Here is a 23706-nt window from a genome sequence, read left to right as displayed (position 1 = left end):
CGGAAAGAGCATCAGTAAATTCCTGCAAAGGGCGTAATGCCAGGTTTACAGACTCTAGTACATCCAGGTCCTGCCAGGAGGGAACCAGATGCCGTATTTTACGGTCTGCTGAGAGGACATCAGAAATGGCCCGCCGCTGCTCCAAGACCCTCTCAATCATCTTTTGTTTTGAGCCCCACCTAGTTGGACATTCTGTGATGAGTGAGTGCTCAGGGAGGTTGTGCTCCTGTTGTGCTTTTTTCAGTGCCGTCTTCTGTTTCCAGCTGTGGGAAAAATGTCCCACCAATTTTTTGCACAGCCCAGCAGCACGGTCAATGCGGCTGTCATCCTTAACAGCATTTCCTGGAAAGAGGATAAGAAATAAATTGTCACAAACTATTCAAACTACCAGTAAACATTGTAGCCAATTATTTAATTATTAATAATTTAACTAAATTACATTTTATAGTAATATAATTATTTTAATAAAGTAAGTTCAATTTCAAATGCTGCATAATTAACTAAAATTCTTACACAGTGATAATCCTGTTAACGTTAGATAAATGCTGACCATGCAGTGGGGAAATACAACTTACAACAAGTGCTCAGAGTTTCCTATTGTTTATAATAAAATAATACTTGCATTAGCCTAATAGTAACTTAGCATTTATTACATGGCTCAGACCGTATAAGAAAAACAGATCGTTGCTATGGATACGCTTCTGTTTAGCAAAAGCAATACACTTATTTTTAAATCAATAAACTTCTTTTTAAATTAATATTTTGTGTCAAATTATTTATTTGGAAGGTAGCCATGTAATAAGCGGGATAATGTAGAGCGAATCTGTTTGTTATGCAGCGAATACAATGCCTTCATGCTGATTAGGACTAACGTTAACTTTAGCTGCTATTATAACAACCGCCTCGCTCTATCCCTTATGTAACTTAAAGCAAATATTATCATCACACTTACCAATAGCAAGATGCAGCCTATGGCCAAAGCACTGAAGTCTGACCCAGTGGTTGAGTTCTGTTGCTTTCACAACGTTTGCCCCGTTGTCGGTAGTAATGCAAACCAGCTGCTCTTCCCGCAAATGCCAGCTGGCCAAAGCATCACTTAATCCACAGGCAATGTTTTCTGCGTTGTGCTGCCCGGGGAAATAGGATGTCTGTAGACATCGCGTTTTCAGTTCAAAGTCTTGATCCAAAAAGTGCACAGTGAGGCTGATGTACGGCTCTGTCGTTCGACTGGACCAAAGATCTGTAGTACACGCGTAGTGTTCAACTTGACACAGTCTCCCTGCATGCGTCAAAGATGGCGATTTGCGAAAAATAGCCATGTCTTCAGATCTAAACGTGATAGGTCAAACATTTATTACATGCGCTTAGGGCATGTTTTCCCTTATTCATCGTGTCAGGCTGTCTGCTGCGATGTGTTCATCGCGCAAGTTCATATCGCGATGACGATGAAAATTCGATGTATCGTTCAGCCCTAGTGCTGTCTGCTGCTCACTGATGTGCTGGTACAGTTCATTTAGTGCGTCGTTCCTGTTGCTGTTGATGTTGTTCGGGGGAATGTAAACCAAAATGAGCAGTATGGCAGTATATTCAGGGGTGCACATAACTGGTACGCAGGTACGCATGCGCGACAAAAATCAGGAATGCGTAATGCCACCTGTGTTTCTCTGTGCCTTTGCGTACTGACCGACTTTTTCATCTGGACTTACAACTTACATGTTACTTGTCAACTACTGTCAGCGATGTCCAAAAAGCAACAGACATTAAGCAGCTTCTTTGGCGTTTCGCCACCTACAAAGAAACGCCAACTGGAGCCAGAGTCGAAAAAAATATTTTTTTCGGAAAAGTGACTCAAAGATGTGCCGTGGCTTAAATGTGGTGCAAGATTTGCCGCTCAAATCCACATCTAGGAGACAAAACAGGTGTGTTTTATAAAGGCTCAAAGAATTTCAACCATCCATTATTTGACAAACATAAAAAGAGCAAGGAGCACACGAATGTGGTGCAAGCCATTGCTAATAAACTTGCTAGCCAAGAAGAAATGTCCAGTCGCTCACTTGCCAGATGGCGAGACAAGCTGAATGAAGAACAGCGGCAAGATCTGTTTAACATTTTTCTCCTCGCCTTCCATAAAGATAAACACTCACGTCCCATGTTTTCTTATTCTGAGGATATTCAGTTACTGAAGCGGCTAGGAGTAAATGTCGGAGGTGCTTATCATTCACGTGAAGGGGGCTCATGGATCATACAAAGCATCGCCCACACCATCAGCGGTGATTTACGAGCCAAGTTGCAGTCTGCTGAATTTTGGGGGCTGCTTTTTGATGGATCTGAGGACATCACAAAAACTGAGCAGGAAATCGTTTACATTGTGTCTGTGTCCAGCAACGGAGAGTTTACCTCAGACTTTATTGGACTGATTGAATTGGGTGCTGACCGAACTGCGCAGGCCATAACAGACAGACTTGTGAGACTTTTCCAGGACACAGGCTTGGATGCGCTGTGTGCACAGACGGGGCTGCTGTCAACGTTGGTATGTACAACTGCGTTGTGCCAAAACTCCGGCGACTTGCTGCGGTTGGAGACTCACTTGTGCACATTTTGTGTACCGCACACATACTGGAGAATTGCGCAAAATCAGCTGATCACAACGTTCCTTACTGTGAGACATTTAATTGCTCTGCATATTACTTGCAGCATATTTGCACTGAGCGTTTTCAGTGCTTTCTGTCAAACATGCTTGACATTGGTAACATTTTGAAGACCACATCCATTAAGTTTCAGAAGGAAAAGCTGACCATTGGAGAATGTAAGGATGAACTTATGGTTGCCATTGGACAGTTCACACTTCTGCTTGATGGTGAAGGCCACAGGGCACACACTGTTTCTAATGCTGATGTTGACAGAGACTAGACAAACTTAATGAGAGGATTAATTGAAGAGCTTGAAATCAGATATGACTCCCTCAAGTCATGTGATCATTTCTTAGTATTTGATCCTTCAACATGGCCTCAGGAAATGCAAAACCTCCACAGTTTTGGAAACACGACAGTTTGCAGCATTCTCAAGAAATATGAGGCCACCTTGCAACTTGACAAAGACACCACTGTGACAGAATGGATGCGCTTAAAGCAGGCAGGAAAACGCCTGGGAGCCTCTTCTGTGTATGACTTGGTCCAAATAGTAAATACAAGTAACCCAGATGCTTACTCCAACATCAACAAGGTGGTTAAGCTGTCCCTTACACTGCCTTTAAGCAGTGCAGCTTGTGAGAGAGGATTCTCGCATCTCAACATAATAAAAACCAAGTACAGATCCCGTCTGTCACATGCTCGTCTCTCAGCCCTGATGCAGATTCACCTGTCAAAGCAGACCACAGAGACATTTAACCCAAAGCAAGCTGTTGACCTGGGGATGGAGACAGCTAATCGTAGGCTAAACCAAGGACAGGGAAGTGCATCTGCAGCATCTTCATCATCTACCATGCAGGAAGCTGAAGAAGAGGACAGTGGTGGCGGTGACACTGAGGAGGGCAATGAGGAAGACTGCACTTAAGACCACACTACATATGGGGTGAGTACCAAACACCATCTCCTGGTACTCACTTGAGTAACTGACCGAAAAAGTTATGTGCACCCCTGAGTATATTCCCTCGGCAGATTGAACGGCTGGCACTTAATAATCATAAACTCCACCAGGGGTGAGCAGTGTTTGCAGATCACCACAGCATCGCGGCACCACGCGTCATTGATGTAAACACAAAGCCTGCGGCCGCGGGTTTTTCCTCCCGCGGCGAGTGCTCTGTCCGCTCGATAGCACGTCAGCTGGTCGAGCTGAATAGCGCCGTCTGGAACGCTGTTGCTAAGCCATGTTTCCGTGAACACAAAAACACAACAGTCCTCTGAGGTGAACGTAATAATCGAATGTAGTCCAGTTTGTTGTCCCAACGAGCGTACGTTAGCCAGTAGCCTTGAACCTAAAATAATCATTCATAAAATTCAAAAAGGTTGAAGACAATTACAAAGGTGTTCACAGTGGGCTGTGTTTACATTAATCTTGCATCATAAAAGCATTCTAAGATTAAATGAACTTACATGACTCTTCTTCATGAGCATTTGAGTTTGCGAATAAAAACTAGATTAGATCGCCATCTGCTGTTAAAATCTAAGCTCAGAATCGATTCAAGAGGAATCGCGAGGCATTCTGAAAATGCATTTTACCGCGGATTTGTTTACGAACAAGGTACAATTCAACGTGAGTTTTTCAAAAAGATTTGAACTAAAAAACAATGCTGTCCAGGCTATATTGGATCCGACAGTAATGTCAACACAAGTGTTAGTAACTGTTTTCATTATGTGGTTACTGTTGCTTTGTCTCTTCTTACAGATTGTTTGATATGAGTATTTATGTGTTTTTGACCTTAATCACAGCAGTGTCCATCTATGAGGAATGTTCACTCTCAAACATACACAACTTTTAGCCAAATATAGCAGTGAGCATTTACTCCCGAGTCTACAATCTGCCATGCTTATTCAGACAGATTGTTCTGATGGGGGGTGTATGGGTATGGGTTAAAACTGGACAAAAAAATAGCTTATTGCTTCTAAATTATGGGGTTTTTTAATGTAAACATTTTGATAACATAAGTGTACCTCGAAGAACAGTACAAAATAATAAACAAAGGCAGTTCATGACCCCTTTAATTGGTTGAGTCAGAATCAAAACGGAGACCAGAAGAATGTCAAGTCCACATCTAGACTGAGTCAGAATGCTCCAGAGTCCATTACAAGACTCTGACTCCAGATAGACTCAAATGCTAGAAGAGTGCAAATGGGATTTGAGAGCAACAAAGATCAGGTTTTTCAATAAATACTGGTTTAATTTAATGTATTTGCTATAGACAATGCTTTTAGAAAACCAATTCCAAATGCTCCAGAGTCCATGACAAGAGCATGAATCTACTGTCTCAGAATTGAGCTGGACTCAACACTACTTACTGTTAGTTCTTAAGTGGCGTACCAAGTTGGGATATGCAGAGTATAAATGGGATTTGAAAGCTACAAGACCAGGTTTTTCAGTAAATTATAGTTTAACTTGTGTGTTTTCCTCCCGCAAATCAGAAGACTTAAAATATAGTGCACTAGGTGTAAAAACCACAATTATGGAGCTTGCACATTCTTTAGAGTTTCTCTCCTTGTTTTAAATATGCTTACAAGTAAAAGAAAAAAAAAAAAACCTTTCAGTTTTAATTCTTAAACTGTCTGCTAATCATGCAGAATTGGTATTCAGCTCACAGTCAAAGCTAATATATTGTCTCTTTATGATGAAAAATATATGAATATGTTGTGTCCTGATGCCAGCAAAATGACCGTAAATGACCTTGAGAAATTGTCCAGACTCTGGGGCTGCTTATGACTCCGGATGAAAGACAAATTGATTGTCTCCATGCTTTCAGCATTGAAATTCAGCCACTGTGTATATTTAAAGAACCAAGTCATTGCTAATGCACAATGTCCCTGTCTTTAAAAAGACTGACTTGTTGATCAGGCTCCCCTAAGAGAATGTCTCAACTGAAAAAGGTCCCGTGTATAAAATGAAGGCACTTTCAGCTCATCAGGAATAGAAGCCCCACTCTGTCCCCAAAGTAACTGGATTTGAAATTGTAAAAAAAAAAAAAAAAAAACATAAATAAATGTCGGTGTCAAGGCAGCTGACAACATCAAATGCACTTGCCGGGGAGACTTTATTCTTAGGTTATGGCTGATTTTCCCACTTCTTAGTTTTGTGCTCAGTTTTCATATTGTGTGTTTTGTTTGGATCAATGCTTTTTCTAAATGTCACGAGTTCACATCCTGGAAATTGCTTTTTATCTCAGAGTGCATTTGCAGCGTTATTCTTGCCCAAAGCTTTACCCTTTCCTCTGAGAACAGGAGTTATCATGAAAAATGCTGGCTCCATTAATGTGAATTAGAGGTTATCGCATGTATAGACCGTAGACGTACCATTCGAATCAGAAGGGTCATCTCACTGTTTGCACCGTTGTTTAATATTTTTGTCTTGAAATACAAATGCAAAGTCAAAAACACTGCCGTTGTAATAAATTGATATTGACCAGCATATTTTATGTCACAGCGGTCTTTAAAGCATCCCTCATGTAACTAATGCTAATTTCCATTCCTGCATTTCTTGATAAGGATCTTGTATTGTGTTGCTATGGCTGCTTCGTTTTCCAGCACGTGGCCCATCTTTGTTAAAGCCTGTATTAGAAGTCTCCTTTATGGCAGGAAAGTGTGATAAGGCTTAGCTGGTGGTTCGATCACCTGGAGCGAGATGGTCTTTTTTTAATTTATGCTGCGCCATTGAAAAATCAACCCTCAGTGACTGCTGGGGAAAATGGACAAGATGAGACTCACATCTTTCATTTTGTCTGTCTGTTGTTTTTGCTAAAACTAAGAAATAAATAGTTGTTTGAGGATGGTTTCAGACAAAAGAACCATTTTCCCTGTCAAATAGGTTTTCTCTTAAAGGAATGTTTTTATATGCTTTGCATCAAATGTTCTGCTGTTATCCATCTAGAAATGAGTCTCTACTCAACAAATGGGGAAAAATACAAATGGTTAGAGCATTAAAGTTTAACAATTGATGTGTGAATCAACATGATCATAAGAAAATTTGATAAAATTGTATGAATTAAACAGTATTGGAAAATAAAGGGTAAAAATGCAGAATATGTCTCTGGATGTTCTTAAAAAGAAATATTATTATTTGCAGCTTGGCAGATGTGGTCACTTTGAACTGTCATTGTATAAAAAAGGGTATGTTGCATAAGGTTTTTCAGTTTTGGGTGACCTAGATTACTTTAAATACCACTAAAAGATGAAAAAGCACTGCTGTTTTAAATAATTGGTATGTGCATTAATTATTCATTAAAAAGAATTGTAAAAAGTATAATAATAATAATTAATAACCAGAGTATGTTTCTAGATCATTTAAAGAAGTATGGAATATATCATACAAGTCAAAGGGCTATTTTTTATTTTATTTTATTTATTATTATTATTATTTTTTTTATTTTTAAACTTGACAGATGTGATCTCTATAAACTTAGATTTTTTATTTGATTGAACTGTTTTTTAAATATCCACTTAAAAGTAGCAAAAAAATGTGCAAAAATTATCAAGTTATGAACATTGCCACATCTCTACGCATAGAGACCAAATCTTTAGTCATATACAGAAGGAAAATTAAGGGACTGTTTCTGAAACCAAGCGAATACCTAATGGAATTGTACAGTATTAAATAATGTCTCATACTGTATGATATATTTTATATTTTTCTGCCTTCAAGCCCTTTGTCAGTGTCTTACAGTGATTGGCATGTTTATTCTCTCTACCATGTTTTTTTTTTTTCACCTTTTCTTTTAATTTTTTGGCGCTAAAATCCTGCGGTGTATGTGCTTTGATTACTTACATTTGTGAAGGTACTTGTGATGGCAAAGTTTGATCCTTTCTTTCCTCATTCTTGAGACAGAAGTGAAAGACAACAGGATGAAAAGATCATCTCCTTATGCGCTTTTGAGACTACAGCACCATAGAATTACTATTCATATAACTGTCGCTGTGGCTGGTCTCAGAAAAAAACAGGTTTTAAGCACTTCTTGTTCTGATGAGGGGTTTTAAATTTAGTTTTTACATTTAATAATCACCATAAATTATTAATTGGTTATTATAAGTGAACCAGTGAGAACTATTACAAACTTGATCATCATAAAATCTAATTTACATGAGGACATCCACCACCTCTACATCTAAATTATAATTAATCTATTCAGAATGAAACCCAAACTTCAAAGTGTAGATGTTTCTAAAGAACATGAGAAGTGTATAGCAGATATAGTGGTGCATAATGGGTCACAAACCAAAAACATTTGAGAATCCCTAAGGTATAGTGGTATTAAACATGGATGAGGCTATTGTGAAGAGTGTTGAAGTACTATCTGCTTGTCATCTTCTGTGACAGGGCTGTGATCTCCCCGAGCAGAGCACGGTTCATGTGGTTCTGCCCCCATCCACCTTGAGCCAGCGCTCTGAGTTTGTCCAGCAGCACAGGCCGGGCGGAGGGATGGAGAGCTTGACCCGACTTGACCTCAGTGGCTCCCGTCTGACCAGCGTGTCTGAAGGCCTAGCTGTCATTCTGGAGACAGATGCGTCCAGACAAGGGAACTTCGTTGGACACACAGGTACAGGGCGTAGTTCTGTGTTTGTGTTGTTGTTGTTGTTGTTGTTGTTTTGTGCGTATGTTTGAGCCACTGTAGAATGTATTTTAAATCCAGTGGTAGCTGATGCTTTATAATGGTGAAGAAGCACCAATGTCGTTTCTTAATGTAACAATGTGAAGCATTTTTTTTATAATTTGGTGTCTAAATGCTACTAAACATGAAGTAATCAAGATAGGCTAATTGAAAACAATGTGCTTCTATCTACTATACAAAAAAGCTATGCATACAACTCACTGCAGTTTCCAACAGAAAACTAACAAAGATTATCAGTTAATAAAGACTTATTTTTGCATGGTTCCTTGCACAAGACTAATGTGGCTGAGTGGGGCAGTTGTACACTCGCTTTTGGGCTGTTGTGATTCGATAAGGTGCTCCTCCACAAAAGGGCATCATTTTGTCAGTTCTTTCCCTCATCTCCTGCACATGGTCAATCAGAGATCGGTGTCAGGAAACTTGGTCTTCACATGCTTCTTTGGCTATATCTAAGAGCACTCTTGGCTGCCGCTCGAACAATAGCTCGAAGGGAGTGAACTCTGACAAAACCTGTGGAACCTCCCGATCCTCATACAGCACATATAGAATCATGAGGTCCCAATCAGGTCCGTCTTCAGCTACCACATGCCTCAGCATTCTCTTAAGAGTCTGATTGAATAATTTGACCAGCCCATCTGTGTGGGTATGGTAGACCGAGGTACAAAGTTGTTTTACCCTCAGTGACTGGCACATTTCCGCCATAAGCAGGGAGACATATGGAGTACCCTTATACTTTTATATTAAACTCGGACGTTTATATTAAACTCCTTGGCAATACTCTTGGAGGTGGCTTTTAGGAGGAGAATGGCCTCACGATACCATCTGGCATAATCCATGATGACCAAGATGTGTTCATGACCCCGAGTTGACTTGTCCATCCCAGTGTGCTGACAGACTTCGCAGCTTCTACAGAAACGTCTCACCTCTGCATTTATTCCTGGTTAGTGGAATCAATCCCTGATCAGCAAAAGTGTGTTATCGGGACCCAGGTGCCCTGCCAGTGGATGCGATGAATTCAGTCACACTACTGGTTTCTTAGTGTAAAATTGACATGCTCTACTGTTTTTGAAAACGTTGTTTTCTCAAAAACACAATAATGTACATGCATGCTATTTACATATTGGGAACATGAATCTATCGGGGTAGTTTTGTATAGCTTGTGGAGGTTGAAATAAAGGTGTGAATCTCTTGCTCTTTCATATGGAGAGTTTCTGATGAGCATTTCAAACTTGCAGAGCAGGTTTAGGCAAAGTGTCTGTTTTAGGACAAATGGCTTGTTTGGTTCAGTCCAGAGTCCAGACATCAGAAAAGTATCCATCTATGAATGTGTTTTATAGGCTATTTTAGATTTGGTAAATACACATGCTTTAAAACTTGACAAATAAGTCCCAAGTTTTTGGGAGACAACACATTTTGTAGACTTTCTTTGATTTACAGTGCACAAACCAGAAGCAACAATATCTAAAGAATGGAGAAGGGTTGACCATTATTAAAAAATAAAATAGGCCTATCAATTTTATTACAATTTTTCATTTTTGTGTTTCAGAGGAAAAATCAATGTTAATATCTCTCATCTCTCCGTTACGAAAAGCAGAATTTTTGCAAACCCGTATAAAATGCCGTATAAAAAGTTTAACAAAGATGTCTAGAGGGAATTCAATAGCCCCCCCCCCCACATAAGATAAAAAAATTAGTTACTAGTAGTCATTCATTGAAGTCATTATTCAACTAATCGGACGTTTATATTAAATTAACACAGTCTAATCCATAATGAGCCTTAATATATTCTACGCTCAAGCACATGCATTAAGTTTGCAACAAAGCACAAGCAGAAATAAAAAAATTAATTGTGAAAAAGGAGACATTTTAATTATTTATTAATAAACTAATGTTTTCTTGTCGGCTGCAAGATGACATTCATGGTGCTGACTCTCTCCACATGGACGCGGCTTTCGAGAGAAATGCAGCCTTCACAGATGACATAATCCGGGAGTATTTGCTTTCATTTTGAATTGATTCATTTAAAAGACATTTTAAGCTTTCTGTGGATATATTTCTCATGTCTGTGAGGCATCCAAATTTTAAGTTATTTCATTATCAGGAAAAAATTCAAGTGATCTTGAGGGCAACTCATGCATGCGAATTAATACATTTCCGCACAAAAAATTTAATATGAATAGTAATAGAGCATTTGTCTTTTAGATTACAGTATGGGATCCACATAAAAAATACGGTCTACAACTGAGACCGATGCAGTTATAACCTGTAAATTGAAGGAAATCTGATGTTTTAAAGTGATCTAACAGCCAATGTCTCTCCAAATCATTGATCATTAGTTGTTCTTGATCAAGATTAAACGGATGCATGACTCTCATAAACTTGTTTTAATAAATCTCTTTTGCTTTAAATAATAAAGATACAAAGCAGGTTAAGTTGAATATTATTGTACAAATAATTATAAAATGCTATAAACTGCAAATAAGATTGAATTTCACATTTTACATATGCATTACAAAGTTAATTAAAATAAAACCAAACAAGATTTTTAATAAAGATAAAATATGTAGACTAATTGTGTTGTGCGGCGCAAATCTTGCACTCTGATATTTTAAGCAATAGTATACACTCCTGCATTTAAATGCGGCTGTACATTTATTATTGTTACTTTTTGTTTTGATTTATATAAATATATAAATGTATAAAAACATGTAAATGCGGCTCCCTTTAAAGTCAATGAAGTTGTCAATTAATGAAGCTCTTTAACATCGTGTGCACTTTGTTGATTAAAATGAGAGAACTAGAGTTTAAACGTGAGGACATTTTATTAATCCATCCATTCTTTTCAGTTTCATTAAATTAGCTGAATCGTGGCCAGGTTTTATTTATTCATTTCTTGTTTTAGTTAAGCCTAAATGATAGGAGCAAAATTATTCAGTGTCTCACGTTTTACTAAAATAAAGAAAATATTTAATGTAGCAAAAATTTCTTAATCAGTGTACAAACAGATATCTTTTTCCCAAGTAGTTATCTGTCAATATAAAGGACAGGTAACAAATAACAAAGTATGTGCGTGTCAAAAATGCATGCGGTTTTATTATAGGAATTTTAAAATATAAATAAAAAAATATACTTGTTACAAATATAGGCCTAATATGTGAATATATTGACATTTTGCTTATAGATCCATGAATGTAGCCTGGGTCACTAAAATAAGCTACCACTTTTAATGCAACGATGAAAAGTAAACCATTGTTTGTTTATGATAATATAACAATGTTAAAAGTAAACATTTTCAAATCTAAAATATGGTGTAATACTGTGCAGCTTAAAAAAATATAAGCACAGGCTCATTTGGCTTGACATTTATCCTGCTTGAATTCATTCTAAGAAATGCACATAACTTCACAGGACTTCAAACAGTGAGTGATCCGCCGCTCAGGATGGCCTTACTCAACGTGCGGTCTGTGGTAAACAAGACCAAAACATGTGGTCACATATATTACATGAACAAAAACTTTTATTTTGGATGCTGGATTAATCATTTGACAGCACTAATATATATATATATTAGGGGTGGCACGGTTCAACGTTTTCATGGTTCGGTTTGTTTCATGGTTTTAGGCTCACGGTTTTCGGTACAGTTCGGTATGTGCTATGTTTATGGAAAAACTATACTTTCTGATAAAAAAAGAAGAAAATTCTATCCAACTACAAGCAGCAGCACACATAAATACAATAGAGTAAAGATACAAACAAGAAACAGTGATTTTCAGTTTTTTTTTTTTTTTTTTTTTTTTTGGCAGGTCTAGCATAAGTTTTTAGGTACAGAAATTGGATAAAGTAATCCAATGTAAAACAGCATTGCATATTGAACTATATAAATGAAAGATAATTCTTTATTAAAGTTATAAAAGCTTTTTAATCAAGAGCAGTGAGTGATTTCTTTGTTGTTGCTGTTTCTATTAATATAAAGACTTTAAGAGAATACACTGATACAGCAGGCCTGCGTTCAGCCGGCTATGTCTGCTGTAGGATACTTACCAAGACGGGCATTTTGACATAATTTTTGTGTGAATTTGTCCATTTAAACACAATACTTCGGGAAGATCTTATATTTGCGCGTTTCGGATGAGCGCATGCACAAATCTTCTCACTGCGCGCACGAGCTCGCGTCCTCTGGCTCTTAAATGTTTAAACTGACAAAGCTTAAATGAGTTTAGTTTAAATACATACATACATGTTAGTATGATTTTTACATTTAAAATTTATAAATAAAAAGCATTTTTTATATCCTGATATTAGCCCTCTGGCTTGACTGCTCTGTTTGTAGGGCCGTGTCTGCTGTGAGACTCCGAGTAAACGACAACTGTTGTGATTGGCTGACATGTTTGCATTTGAAATGCGTATTACATGTGGACCCCTCTCAAATATATATATATATATATATATATATATATATATATATATATATATATATATATATATATATATACTACAGCTGTCGAGATTAACAAATCGTGGATTTGTTGATTATATAATTATTTTATCGATCTTTTCCCATCACATGAATGGCTGCAGTGATGAGCATTGAGTAGACAGAGTATGTTTATCGCGTGATTGCAGTGATCTCGTCATTATTGCAACACGTTTTCTCTCACAAAATGCTTTCACCACAACTAACAGCAAACACATGAATACAGTAAGAGCTCCGTTGTGCAGCATAACAGCGTCATTCATTGTAACGGCAGTTTGGGCAAGTGTGCAGATATACTCGCGATGTGTGACAGCTCCGAAAAAAGGGAGCGTTCTTTGATCGCTCTCTGTAGTTAAATCACAATTTAAATAACAGACTTGTTTCATGCTACTAAGAGAAACAACGTGCAGTTGATCGTTTAGTCACTGGCTTGATTCACTGATGCATAAACAGTATTAAACGAATTAGAAAGAAAGTCTGTGTGAACTTGAATAATTAGCTACACATCAGAAATCACTGATCACAGATCAGGCATTAATGAACACTGTTACTCACTGTTTGTGGCGGTGCTGTCGAATCCATATCATAAAAGTCTGTTTGTAACGCCTGTCCTGACATTGCGACTGAATTATATGTAAATATTTGGGCGGGCAAAGCAGAGAAAGGGGAGGTAACATTTCTCTTTACAACGTCACAAAGAGGAGATTCCAGATCAGACCGTTTGAGCTTCCATTTTCTCAAAGGCAGAGAAAGATAGTAAAATCTCGATTTACACCGATTAAAATTTTTAGAAACTTGGGGACCACATACATGCTAGGGGAAGTCATATTAATGTTAAAAAAACCTCAGAAAGTGAAATTTTCATCTGTGCGTGCTCGCTTTCAGCACCCGGATGATGACAGAATAAATGACTGCTCATATTCCAGCATAAGTCGTTCACATTGATCAAGAGATCAAGAATGGTTTGTCCAGGTTTTTTTTTTTTTTCTCATCGCTATAGTTGTAATGTCTGGGAATCCAGAATGCGCATCCATCAACAGAAACATATACATATGTTACATATATTAAACATATATTAACTGCAACATATAAGTTGAACCACGGTCCCAGCGCGTACCGAACCGTGTGCGGTGAACCGAACGGTACAGGTTTTTTTCAGCGAACCGTGCGACCCCTATATATATATAAATATATTTCTTCTCATTGTTTTCACTATGTTCGGGCCACAAGAGAAACATTAACGAAATAAATTAAAACAGTTATATATATATATATATATATATATATATATACCACATATTAGGAGATTTGTCATCATCTCTGAGAGAATACGTTAGACTCTCACAAAGTTTGCACGTTGCTTGTACGATATCCACTGGCTCGCCTTCATGGTTTAAAACAGAAGTAGCCTATTTCCAATATTGCAATGCACCCGCGCTACATCCCAGAAGAGTCAGATGTGTCGTGGACACACTCTTGGCTCTTCCTGTAACAAACGAGCTGAAACATGTCAAATAAACCCAAATAATTCACAACTTATTTAATCACTTAATATTCTCTTTATAATATTATGTTTATGACATTCACAATTATAGTTATTAATGTTGTGAATTGCTGTTCAACCTGCGTGTGCTGAAGCTGAAGAGCTGAATGAACACTGGTAAACTGAAGTGCTGCCAACCTATTTAACTCAAGGAAATGCATCATATATTCAGATATTTATACAACATAAATATAATATTACAACTTATACATGTACAAAAAGACGCAAATGCACACGTGAACTCGAACTAAGTTACGTGCTGATCAGAATCTGTAACTTCTGTTGTGGATGTGATCTTGGCTCTTCCCACAACTGAAACTGAAAACAAACAAAAATAATTTATAACGTTTTATTATAATAGTGTTCCTCATATATATATATATATATATATATATATATATATATATATATATATATATGACAATCTCAAACATAGTTATTCATGTTGTAAGCTGCTGTTTGAGCTGCGTGCGCTGATCTAAAGATCTATTAACCCTCTATATAGCTTAACCAAACGCATTCTATATGAGAAAATCTGATTTGCATAAAATAAACACAATATTACATCGCACAATTGCACAAAAGATTGTAAATGCACAAGCAAAATTATCTGTGCTTGTCATGTGTGGATCCATTGTGAATGCGCTCTTCCCTTAACAACGCGCTAAAACACGGGCGAACAAAGATGCATTATTTTACAGTAGCTAATGATCTCATTATAATATGACAGACTTGCCCTGCACGTTGCATTTCACTGTATGTTCCTTTTCGAAGCGATTCCAATAATATTTCAAGCAATTAAAAACCATCATGGTGAACAGTGCGCAATCTGAAGTGTCTCTGCAGGAAATAATGCATTATTTATCTGCTTAAAGATATTGGCCAAATTCTCTTAACGGTTTGATAATGATAACAGAAGAATTTACATATATCAGCCGATACCGATATGGTGACCGATATAACATGCATCCCCAATAAATAAATAAATATATATATATATATATATATATATATATGTACATATATGGATGCTTCCTGTGCCGTCTTAAAGCAATTGCCTCGGATTCTCTTTCTACATGACGCTTCCAGTCCCACCAAACTAGAATTCTTTTGTAGTGTATATCCTTTCATTTACATTAGTGTGTGCACCACTAAGGCTTTGGTGACCTCCTTTTCGGCAGTAATATGGAGTTCTCAGAGAGAGTGTTTGAATGTTTTTGTTAGCGCACAGGTTGGTGAAGTGGATGCTGTCATTTGCCACAATGGCAGCGCTTTTACAAGCTGTCCTCTGCCCGCCCTTCCCTTTTCAACCTCGCTCTGGCAAGCGGCCCACTCGGCTACTTAGTCCAATCATGACACCTCTTTTATCCAGCCCTTCTTCCTGTAAAAGCGTAATGGAGGAATCCTGCAGAAATCATAAATAATAGGGTGGCTGTCTTATAAAACCCACTCCACTCGATTTATTGTCAGCCGTGTCAAGGTATCGTGTACTGTACCTCCTCGGTGCCCCATGCTTTTAGTTCTAATGAGAATGCTGCTCCTGGGTGTGTGTATGAGTGATTTAAACTGGTATGGGACAGACTGATAGGACAAGTCCTCTTTAAACTAAATCATATGCCAGGAAGATGTCTGGATCGTCTTTTCTGGCTAATTTGACCGTGGGCTCTTTGTCCTGGGACCGTGGTGGCTTGCTGAAGCACGGCTGCACCTCGTTCTTATCCTCTACTCAGTGGTCTAACCAACCCACTTGCATCCCATTCAAAACACTCCACAGCTGTAAACTAAAAGAGCACAAGAAGCAAGGGAAACGAAACAAAAGCAAACAAATGCCAGCTGAAGTTAAGTTGCTCAGTTGGTCCCATTCATGCATTCTTAAATAAAGGAATGCACTGGATATATAAAAGTGTAATTTTTGTCATCAAACAGAATTTAAAAAATGTGTTTTTCTAAACTGGTTTCCCAAACAGTCTTATTGTCTACCATTTTTAGGTGGAACAAATAATCTCACAATCTTTTTTTACAATGAATTTTTCAATGGTGGGTCAGTTAAGAAAATAAATACTTAACTGTGTTATGCATTATTTATATTAAAATATTTTTATGCATGTTTCTAGCATATTAGTGACAAGTGCAAGTCGTGTGCCACTCACAGATGAGACAGTCTCCATTTCTCCATAAAACGCCACCTGTTACAAAATATGAAGGCACATAGTGATTTTGACCCCTTATATTTTTATTTTTGGTAGCTTAATGTGAGGAATATTTCACGTTACCACACTTACCACTGAAGTTTTTAGGCCTATTACTTATATAGGCTATACATTTTCCTTAAAGCATCCCATTTTGTCCCAGGGCTTGAAAACCTGTGCCTAGTTAGGTCCATGCAGAAACTTGTAAATGATTCTTGTTGTGGCACCGTTTAGTGACATCATTGAGTGTTCGGGAAAAAATCAATGTCGGTCACAGCGCCTTTTAATTGTTGTTTTGAATCCAGCGATTATTTATTTACAAATTATAAACTCTGATTATGACAAGTGTAGTATAAAAGCTTTGTTAATTAGAGGAATAATAGGTTAGCATGGAATATGTTAAGTGTGTCCAGGCTTTTTGATTCGCTTCAAGCTCATATAGCCTACATTTATGCTGCCTTTTTCTAGTTTGCCGGTTGGTCACGAAAATTTCCACAAATTCAAGAATTTTTAGGCACTGTGTCTTTTCCTAAATCCTCAGCATCTAACCCTGTAATTTTGTAGGTTTATTTGATTATCTTAACTTTATCACTATTTTCGCATGCCTTACTCAGGGCTCTGAACCGGTTCAAGGAACGAAAACGAAAACCAGAAACGAACGAAATTTTGACAGGAACAGAACCAGAAACAGAAACGAAATCAAATTGTATAGTTCCGAACAGAATCGAAAATTTGAAATGGCCATTTACCGGTTAATAACGTTATTTTATCGTACCATTTAATATTTGAAATTTGCTGTCAATGAATCATGAATTCCAGTAGTACAGTATATGCAAATGTGACGCTGAAGCCAGCGAGTGAAATGTCCTCTCAGCTGTGAACTCATCATAGGTCAGTCTCAATGGCAATGCACCGCCCTTAGAGTTTATCTGAGGATATGTGAGATGAATTCAACAGATCACACACCTGCAGCGCTTCCGTGAATGGAGAAAACTGGAAAACGAATCCCTATAGGCTTACATAAAAAGGAATATAGGCATAAACAATAATTTATTTCACTTAAACCATATTGACAGATTAACGAAACGAAAGAAAACGTGTGCTAAATTATGGTTCATTGTGACACGTTTCAAAGTTTTCGGAAAGGAAATCGAAACTGCAGAGAGAAGTTTTCTTTATTTTGCAAAAGCTTTACAGTTTTAATTATTTTGCAAAAGCTGAAGCTTTGAACAGCCTAATGTCTTGCTTAAACCAATCAGCTTTGGTATGACCATCACGCTGACACAACATCATTTTGCTTTATTAAAGCCTGGACATTAACAAAATAAAATAGAGTTAAAGAAACAAATCAAAAGTTAGACTGCTCCGTTGTACAACATGTTGCGTTCAGAGTGACCGCGCGCCTCACTGTGTTGATAAAGCCGATTTGAAGGATGATGTTTTATGTAGATAAAAGTACAAACACTATATAATAAATAATATTTTAGCATCCAGATACGTCTGGAACATTGGAAACATTTGGATTCGTGCCGGATGAGAGATGCAGGCATCAGCTTCAGCTTAAATTAATTTGTTTTTTGGATTGACGTTTTTATAGCCTAAACTTGTTTTGTTTTTCGAGAGAAACTAATAGCTGTTTTTATAATGTTTGTAAACATTTTGCTTTAGACTACAGGCATTTTAACCTTCATTATTTCGTAAAGTAATAGGGCTAATAAAATGCAATGCACAAGTTTTTTTTTTACTTTCAAAACACAATCTTTTTTTTTTTTTTTTTTTTTTTTTTTTACAATGCAGCAAATATTTTTAAATATCTTAAAAAAAAACTTTGATGTCTTTAAAGTGTTGATAGATTTTTTTTTTTAGTAGCCTACATTTGGCCAAAATCTAGAAAAGATGACTAACCACAGCGGGTTATTGACTAACGTTAGATCTCTATTTTTTCTTTTTCTTTTTGAGTAAATAAAATGCTGCACTTTATTATTATTACATTGCTATTATTGTAGGGAGTGAAATTTATGGTTAAAGTTAATGTTCTATAACTTTAAATAAGATAGAAATGTAATATCGCGAGAACAGAGATGAGAATAGTCTGCGCGCAATTATAAAAGGTAGAGAGAGAGAGAGAGAGAGAGAGAGAGAGATGACGCACACGGTGTAATCAGATGTGGCTAATTCCTAATGTTCATCCTCTTCATGCTTAATAAATCAAGTGTTATGATCTCTCGAGCTCCCTGTCGGTGTCCTCCTTCCAACAAAGCCAACGAGCTAGCACACAATAAGAACTGTAAAGCCTGCATATAGAAACAACGCGCCTTAAAAATTATTATTAGGCAAATTATAGACACATAATATTGTTTGTAAAAAAATAATGTTATTAACCTGTATTTTTTCCAACCGAACCAGTTTCAGAACGGTAATAATTCAGAGGAACGTTAAAATATCGATTCTGCTCGGAGTGAACCGATTGAATTTTCTTTTCGTTTTCAAGCCCTGCTGTGGTAAACATGTGGGAAGGGAAATGAACGATTTCATGAACTAAGAATTTGTTCAATTTATTAATTTGTTCCCTTATTTCAGTTAAATCATGAGTTAAGGAACAAAATTAAAGAAACATGGACAGTGGCCATAAATTAATAAGTTGTAGGAACGAATTAACAAGTTGTAGGATAGCCTTTCTGTCCTGTGTCCCGCAGCCTTCAAAGCGCACGATATGAAACAATTATCTGGGGAAATTACTTTGTTGCTACATTTCTATTGCTTTCCATGTTAAAGAACTTTGTGTTGGTTCTATTTTAATGTACTTTTAAAGTTCAAATCACATTAAAAACTTAATTTGTACATTGTGAATGAATAATGATGCGTTTATATACAGTCACTGTCACTCACAGCCGCTCGCATGTGTTTTGTGCATGAGCCGCTCGCAGCCCAACATTAAATCGGTTGTCAACCATAGACAGCTTTAATCGATTGCATCTCTTATTGAAAATTAATGGATCATCAATTAATCATTGACATCCCTAATTTCGACATTAGTTCACGTCAGTAGACAGTATTTGATGTAAATATCTCCCATCGCTCACTCTTTTTCAAGGGTAAGTGACGTAAACCATGTGTTATGTTCCAAATCTTAATAAAGTTGCTGACCAGCTGATAATAATTTAAGTTTTTACATGCTCGATGCTAACCAACAAATGTTTTACTGTGTACTGGGATAGGAGTAACTGTGATGGGACAGTGTTTGAACACTGGAAAAAAATAAAAAATAAAAAATAAACCACACTTAGTGTTATCGCATGGTTTTCATGATGTTTATGGTTGTTTTTACAGAAGCTAAAGCCCACAGCAGTTTCTATGTGTTCTGTAAGACGGTCTGCAAGGCCATTCAGCCTGGAAAACTACGTGTTCGCTGCAGAGTCTGCAAAGAAGGCACTCTTACGCTCAGCAGGGTACGTATGTGTACACACAGTATATGCTTCTTTGATTGCTAGAACACCTAGTCCTAACTATCTACTTTGCATAGAAACTTGCTTCTTAATTCAAAGATGTAAATTTACTAGTATCTTTTTTGTTTGGTATACAGAACACATTTAGATACAATTATTATACAAAAGTTATATCACTTTTATTCTCACCTTTATTAAAAAAAAAAAAAAAATATATATATATATATATATATATATATATATATGTATATGTATATATATATATATTTATATGTATATATATATATATATATATATTTATATATATATTTTTTTTCCTTTTTCTTTTTTTTGGCTCGTGGTTCCATGAAGAACCTTTAACACCCATTGAACCTTTTTTTTGTACTACACAAAAAAAAACGTTATTTAGAGGAAAATGGTTCACCCAAAAATTACCCAATGATTTACTCACCCTCAAGCCATCCTAGGAGCCCTGCTGTCTTGCGAACATGACAGTATGACAGTTAGTGGAAGCTAGATATTACGGTTTATAAAGTTTTACAAATGGATATTTTTCTTACAAAAATGCTTCACTTCACTTCAAAAAGCCTTTGTAAACCCTCCAGAACCATATGTAGGTTTTTTTTTTTTTTTGCTTTTTTTAAATGATGTGTGGAGGCACTTTTTGGGGCTCAAAATCTCGATTCACTGCAATTGTAAAGCTTGGAAGAGTCAGGACATTTTGTAATATTACTCCAATTGTTTTCGTCTGAAAGAAGAAAGTCATATACACCTAGGATGGCTTAAGGGGAAAAGGTGTAAATCATGGGGTAATTTTCATTTTTGAGTAAACTATCCCTTGAAGGTAATCAACAGTAAAGTATTTTCATATATTTTTTTTTTTTGGGGGGTTAATTGACACTCAATCCTAACTTTTAATTTATTAAAATTCAATTAAACATGAATTTCATACATAAAACAATTTGATTGCACCTTTTGTATGATAAGCATGTTTTTCATTTCTGAATTAATATTCATAAATGGGGAATTAATTAAAAGGGCTATACAAATGTCTTAATTTTTTTAAATTACTATATATATTTTTTGAAAATATTATTGTATTTTATATTTATATATATATAAAAAAGATTTTTTTATATATATATATATATATATATATACAATTTATATATATATATATATATATATATATATATATATAATACTTTCCTGAATCCAATATATATTATGAATCCAACATTGATACAATAAATACATTTCTAAGAATTTGCCATGGGAACATTTTCCCTTTTCTTTATTATGGATAATTGTACCATAATAGTTAGATCCTTGCAACTCTGGTTAAATCACTCATTTTAAACAAGCTGTGGCGGGTTATTCTAATGCAGCCTCATGCTCCAGCAACAGAAACTGCATCACTGAATGATGACTGTAGGGGAAAAGCCTGCTTATTATTGCTGTTCTTTAGTCCACGTTCATAAGCGCTTTGAGACAACAAGAACAAAACAAAAAAAAAACCTAACCAGAAAAATTTGCTCTGTTGCCCCAAGTCTCATAACTAACTAACAGTGACACTTCTTTGCCTGAAGTATGAATACAGAACAGCACAAGCCCACGTCTCGCTGCCCCCACATGGCTGTCATAAGCCCCATCCCTCTGTAGTTCCGCCCGTGGCCTGTTTTATCTTTCGGTCCGTATGGACTTTCTGTCCCAATGCGTGGGCAGCATTCCCACCTCTCCGTATTCTGCCGCTGTTTGGGAAGGCTGACTGACACGTCGCTAAGCCGCACCTGCCTTTTTCTTTTCGCTCGCGGTGGTCTTCGGCACTGAGAATCTGTTTGTCCACTGTCTCGGTGCCAGTGCCGCCCCATTCCTTTGCCAATCATGTGATGCGTCTGGCTCTTAACATCCTCGGGCCTGAAATGGTTTCCAGCTCTTCTCATCTAACTCTTTCCAGAGAACTTTCTCCAAATATGCTGAGAAGACTGCAAAGTTTATGCACTCACTGTCAGAGCACTTCATTTGGACCTTTAGAGATATTGGACTTAGGAGCAATTTCAATCAAATACATTAATCTCCATCAGCAACTCCTAGCTTAAACATCCAGCTTTGACTTTTAACAGATTTGTGTGCATGATGTAGACACTTTTACACCAGGATCTTCAAAACCTACATCACTGAATTAGGCCTTTAGGGGGAAAACCTGCTTATTATTGCTGTTACGAGTTTCTTTGCGCTTTGAACATTTATAGAAAATAACCTTGGCTTACATCTCTCTAGAACACAATTATGAGAAATACAGTTTTGATTATAAATATCGCAATGTGCCCTAAGGCTTTAATTAGAAGTTTTAATTATAATGTTCGGGTTGTTCCCATTGTAATGAAACCCCAGCCCCATATATATTACATTACAGGCTTAGCATTTCAGATTTAATATTTGTCGTACATTGCATATCAAGTTGAGCTATTTGGTTGTGCTTTCCTTAAAGTTCACCTAAAAATGGAAAAATTAAACCATTTACTCACCTCAAATTGTTATAAATCGATGTGTATGGGTTTGTTCCCCCTCGGCTACAATTGTTTTTCTTTTGTAATATCAGGATTTGTGTTTTTATCATGATTCTTTGTCATGTTTGTTTCTCTAATTTGCAAGCTGATTTTTATTGTTTATTAATTTTGGTCCCACTTTATATTAAGTGTCCCTAATACCTGTGTACTTACATAGTAACTAGATGTGTACATAGTTTGTGACCACAGTGTAAGTACACATTGGTACATAGTATCTACTGTTGTGATATTTGTGTAAATACACACATGTAAAAACCCACTGAATGGTATGTGTACAAATGTGTAGCGGGACATTGGTAACAACACTTTTTCGTAATGAAAGTACAAATGTGTTACAGGACTAACAGCACTTTTTGGTAAAGAAAGTGTTACACTTTATATTAGATTTATCATGTAATTTTCTCTGATGTTACACAGCAGCAGCCAGTAAGTTAGGCTTTACATATAAATCGTGTTTGGTGTCCAGAATGTTACACTTTATATTTTGGACAGTTCCTGAGGAATTACCATGTAAGTACACTGGTATTACAGTGGTGCACCAACTCCAACTCGAGATCCAACTCCTCCGACTTTACATTACATTTATTTAAATTATAGCATTAATTTCAATTAATTTTCGATCGAGAGAGTGAAAGAGAGAGATGACAGCTGTGTGTGCATTACCTATGTGCTGCACCTGTACATCTCTCTCTACAAATAATTCATTACTTCAAAAAAAGTGAATTTACCACCTCGTTGCTGAGGAATATAATGTAGCGTTCTAGTATCTAGGCTATTTTATTAATACAAATCGCGCGGAAGTATTGAAAAGTTTATTTGCGATCTGTGATCTCCAACTCTGCGATCTCTCTCTCTCTCTCTCTCTCTCTCTCTCTCTCTCTCTCTCTGTTTGTGTGGGTTTGTGTGCATCAATTAAAGCAGTGCATTAATATGGAACTGTGATTAAACTGACTTTGACCTTTAAACTGACCTGTGCATTAGACTGTTTTACTGCATATCTGCCACCCAATCAGAGTCCAGTATTCAGACAGACCATGGAATAAAGCCTCTATAATTACAGAAGACAAACAGAATTTGTGGAATGTTTTTTTTTTCTCTCTTTCTTCTCCTGTGAAAGTCAGAATATGAAAATCTGTCTCTCTTCCATTTCGTTTTTTGTTTTAGTTTTTTACAGTG

General features: G+C 36.7%; 1 protein-coding gene across 1 annotated transcript in view; it reads left to right on the top strand.

Moving 5' to 3' along the window:
* The window catches only part of prkn (parkin RBR E3 ubiquitin protein ligase), a 156249-nt gene that overhangs the window by 61628 nt on the left and 70915 nt on the right, over positions 1 to 23706 (top strand). Inside the window, exons 3-4 of the mRNA XM_059566728.1 lie at positions 8017 to 8236; positions 19845 to 19963. Coding sequence (XP_059422711.1) covers positions 8017 to 8236; positions 19845 to 19963 — 339 coding nt within the window. The remainder of the gene's footprint in view (positions 1 to 8016; positions 8237 to 19844; positions 19964 to 23706) is intronic.

This window comes from Carassius carassius, chromosome 14, assembly GCF_963082965.1.
Source record: "Carassius carassius chromosome 14, fCarCar2.1, whole genome shotgun sequence".
NCBI lineage: Eukaryota > Metazoa > Chordata > Actinopteri > Cypriniformes > Cyprinidae > Carassius > Carassius carassius.
This window is presented reverse-complemented; position numbering and strand designations above follow the sequence as displayed.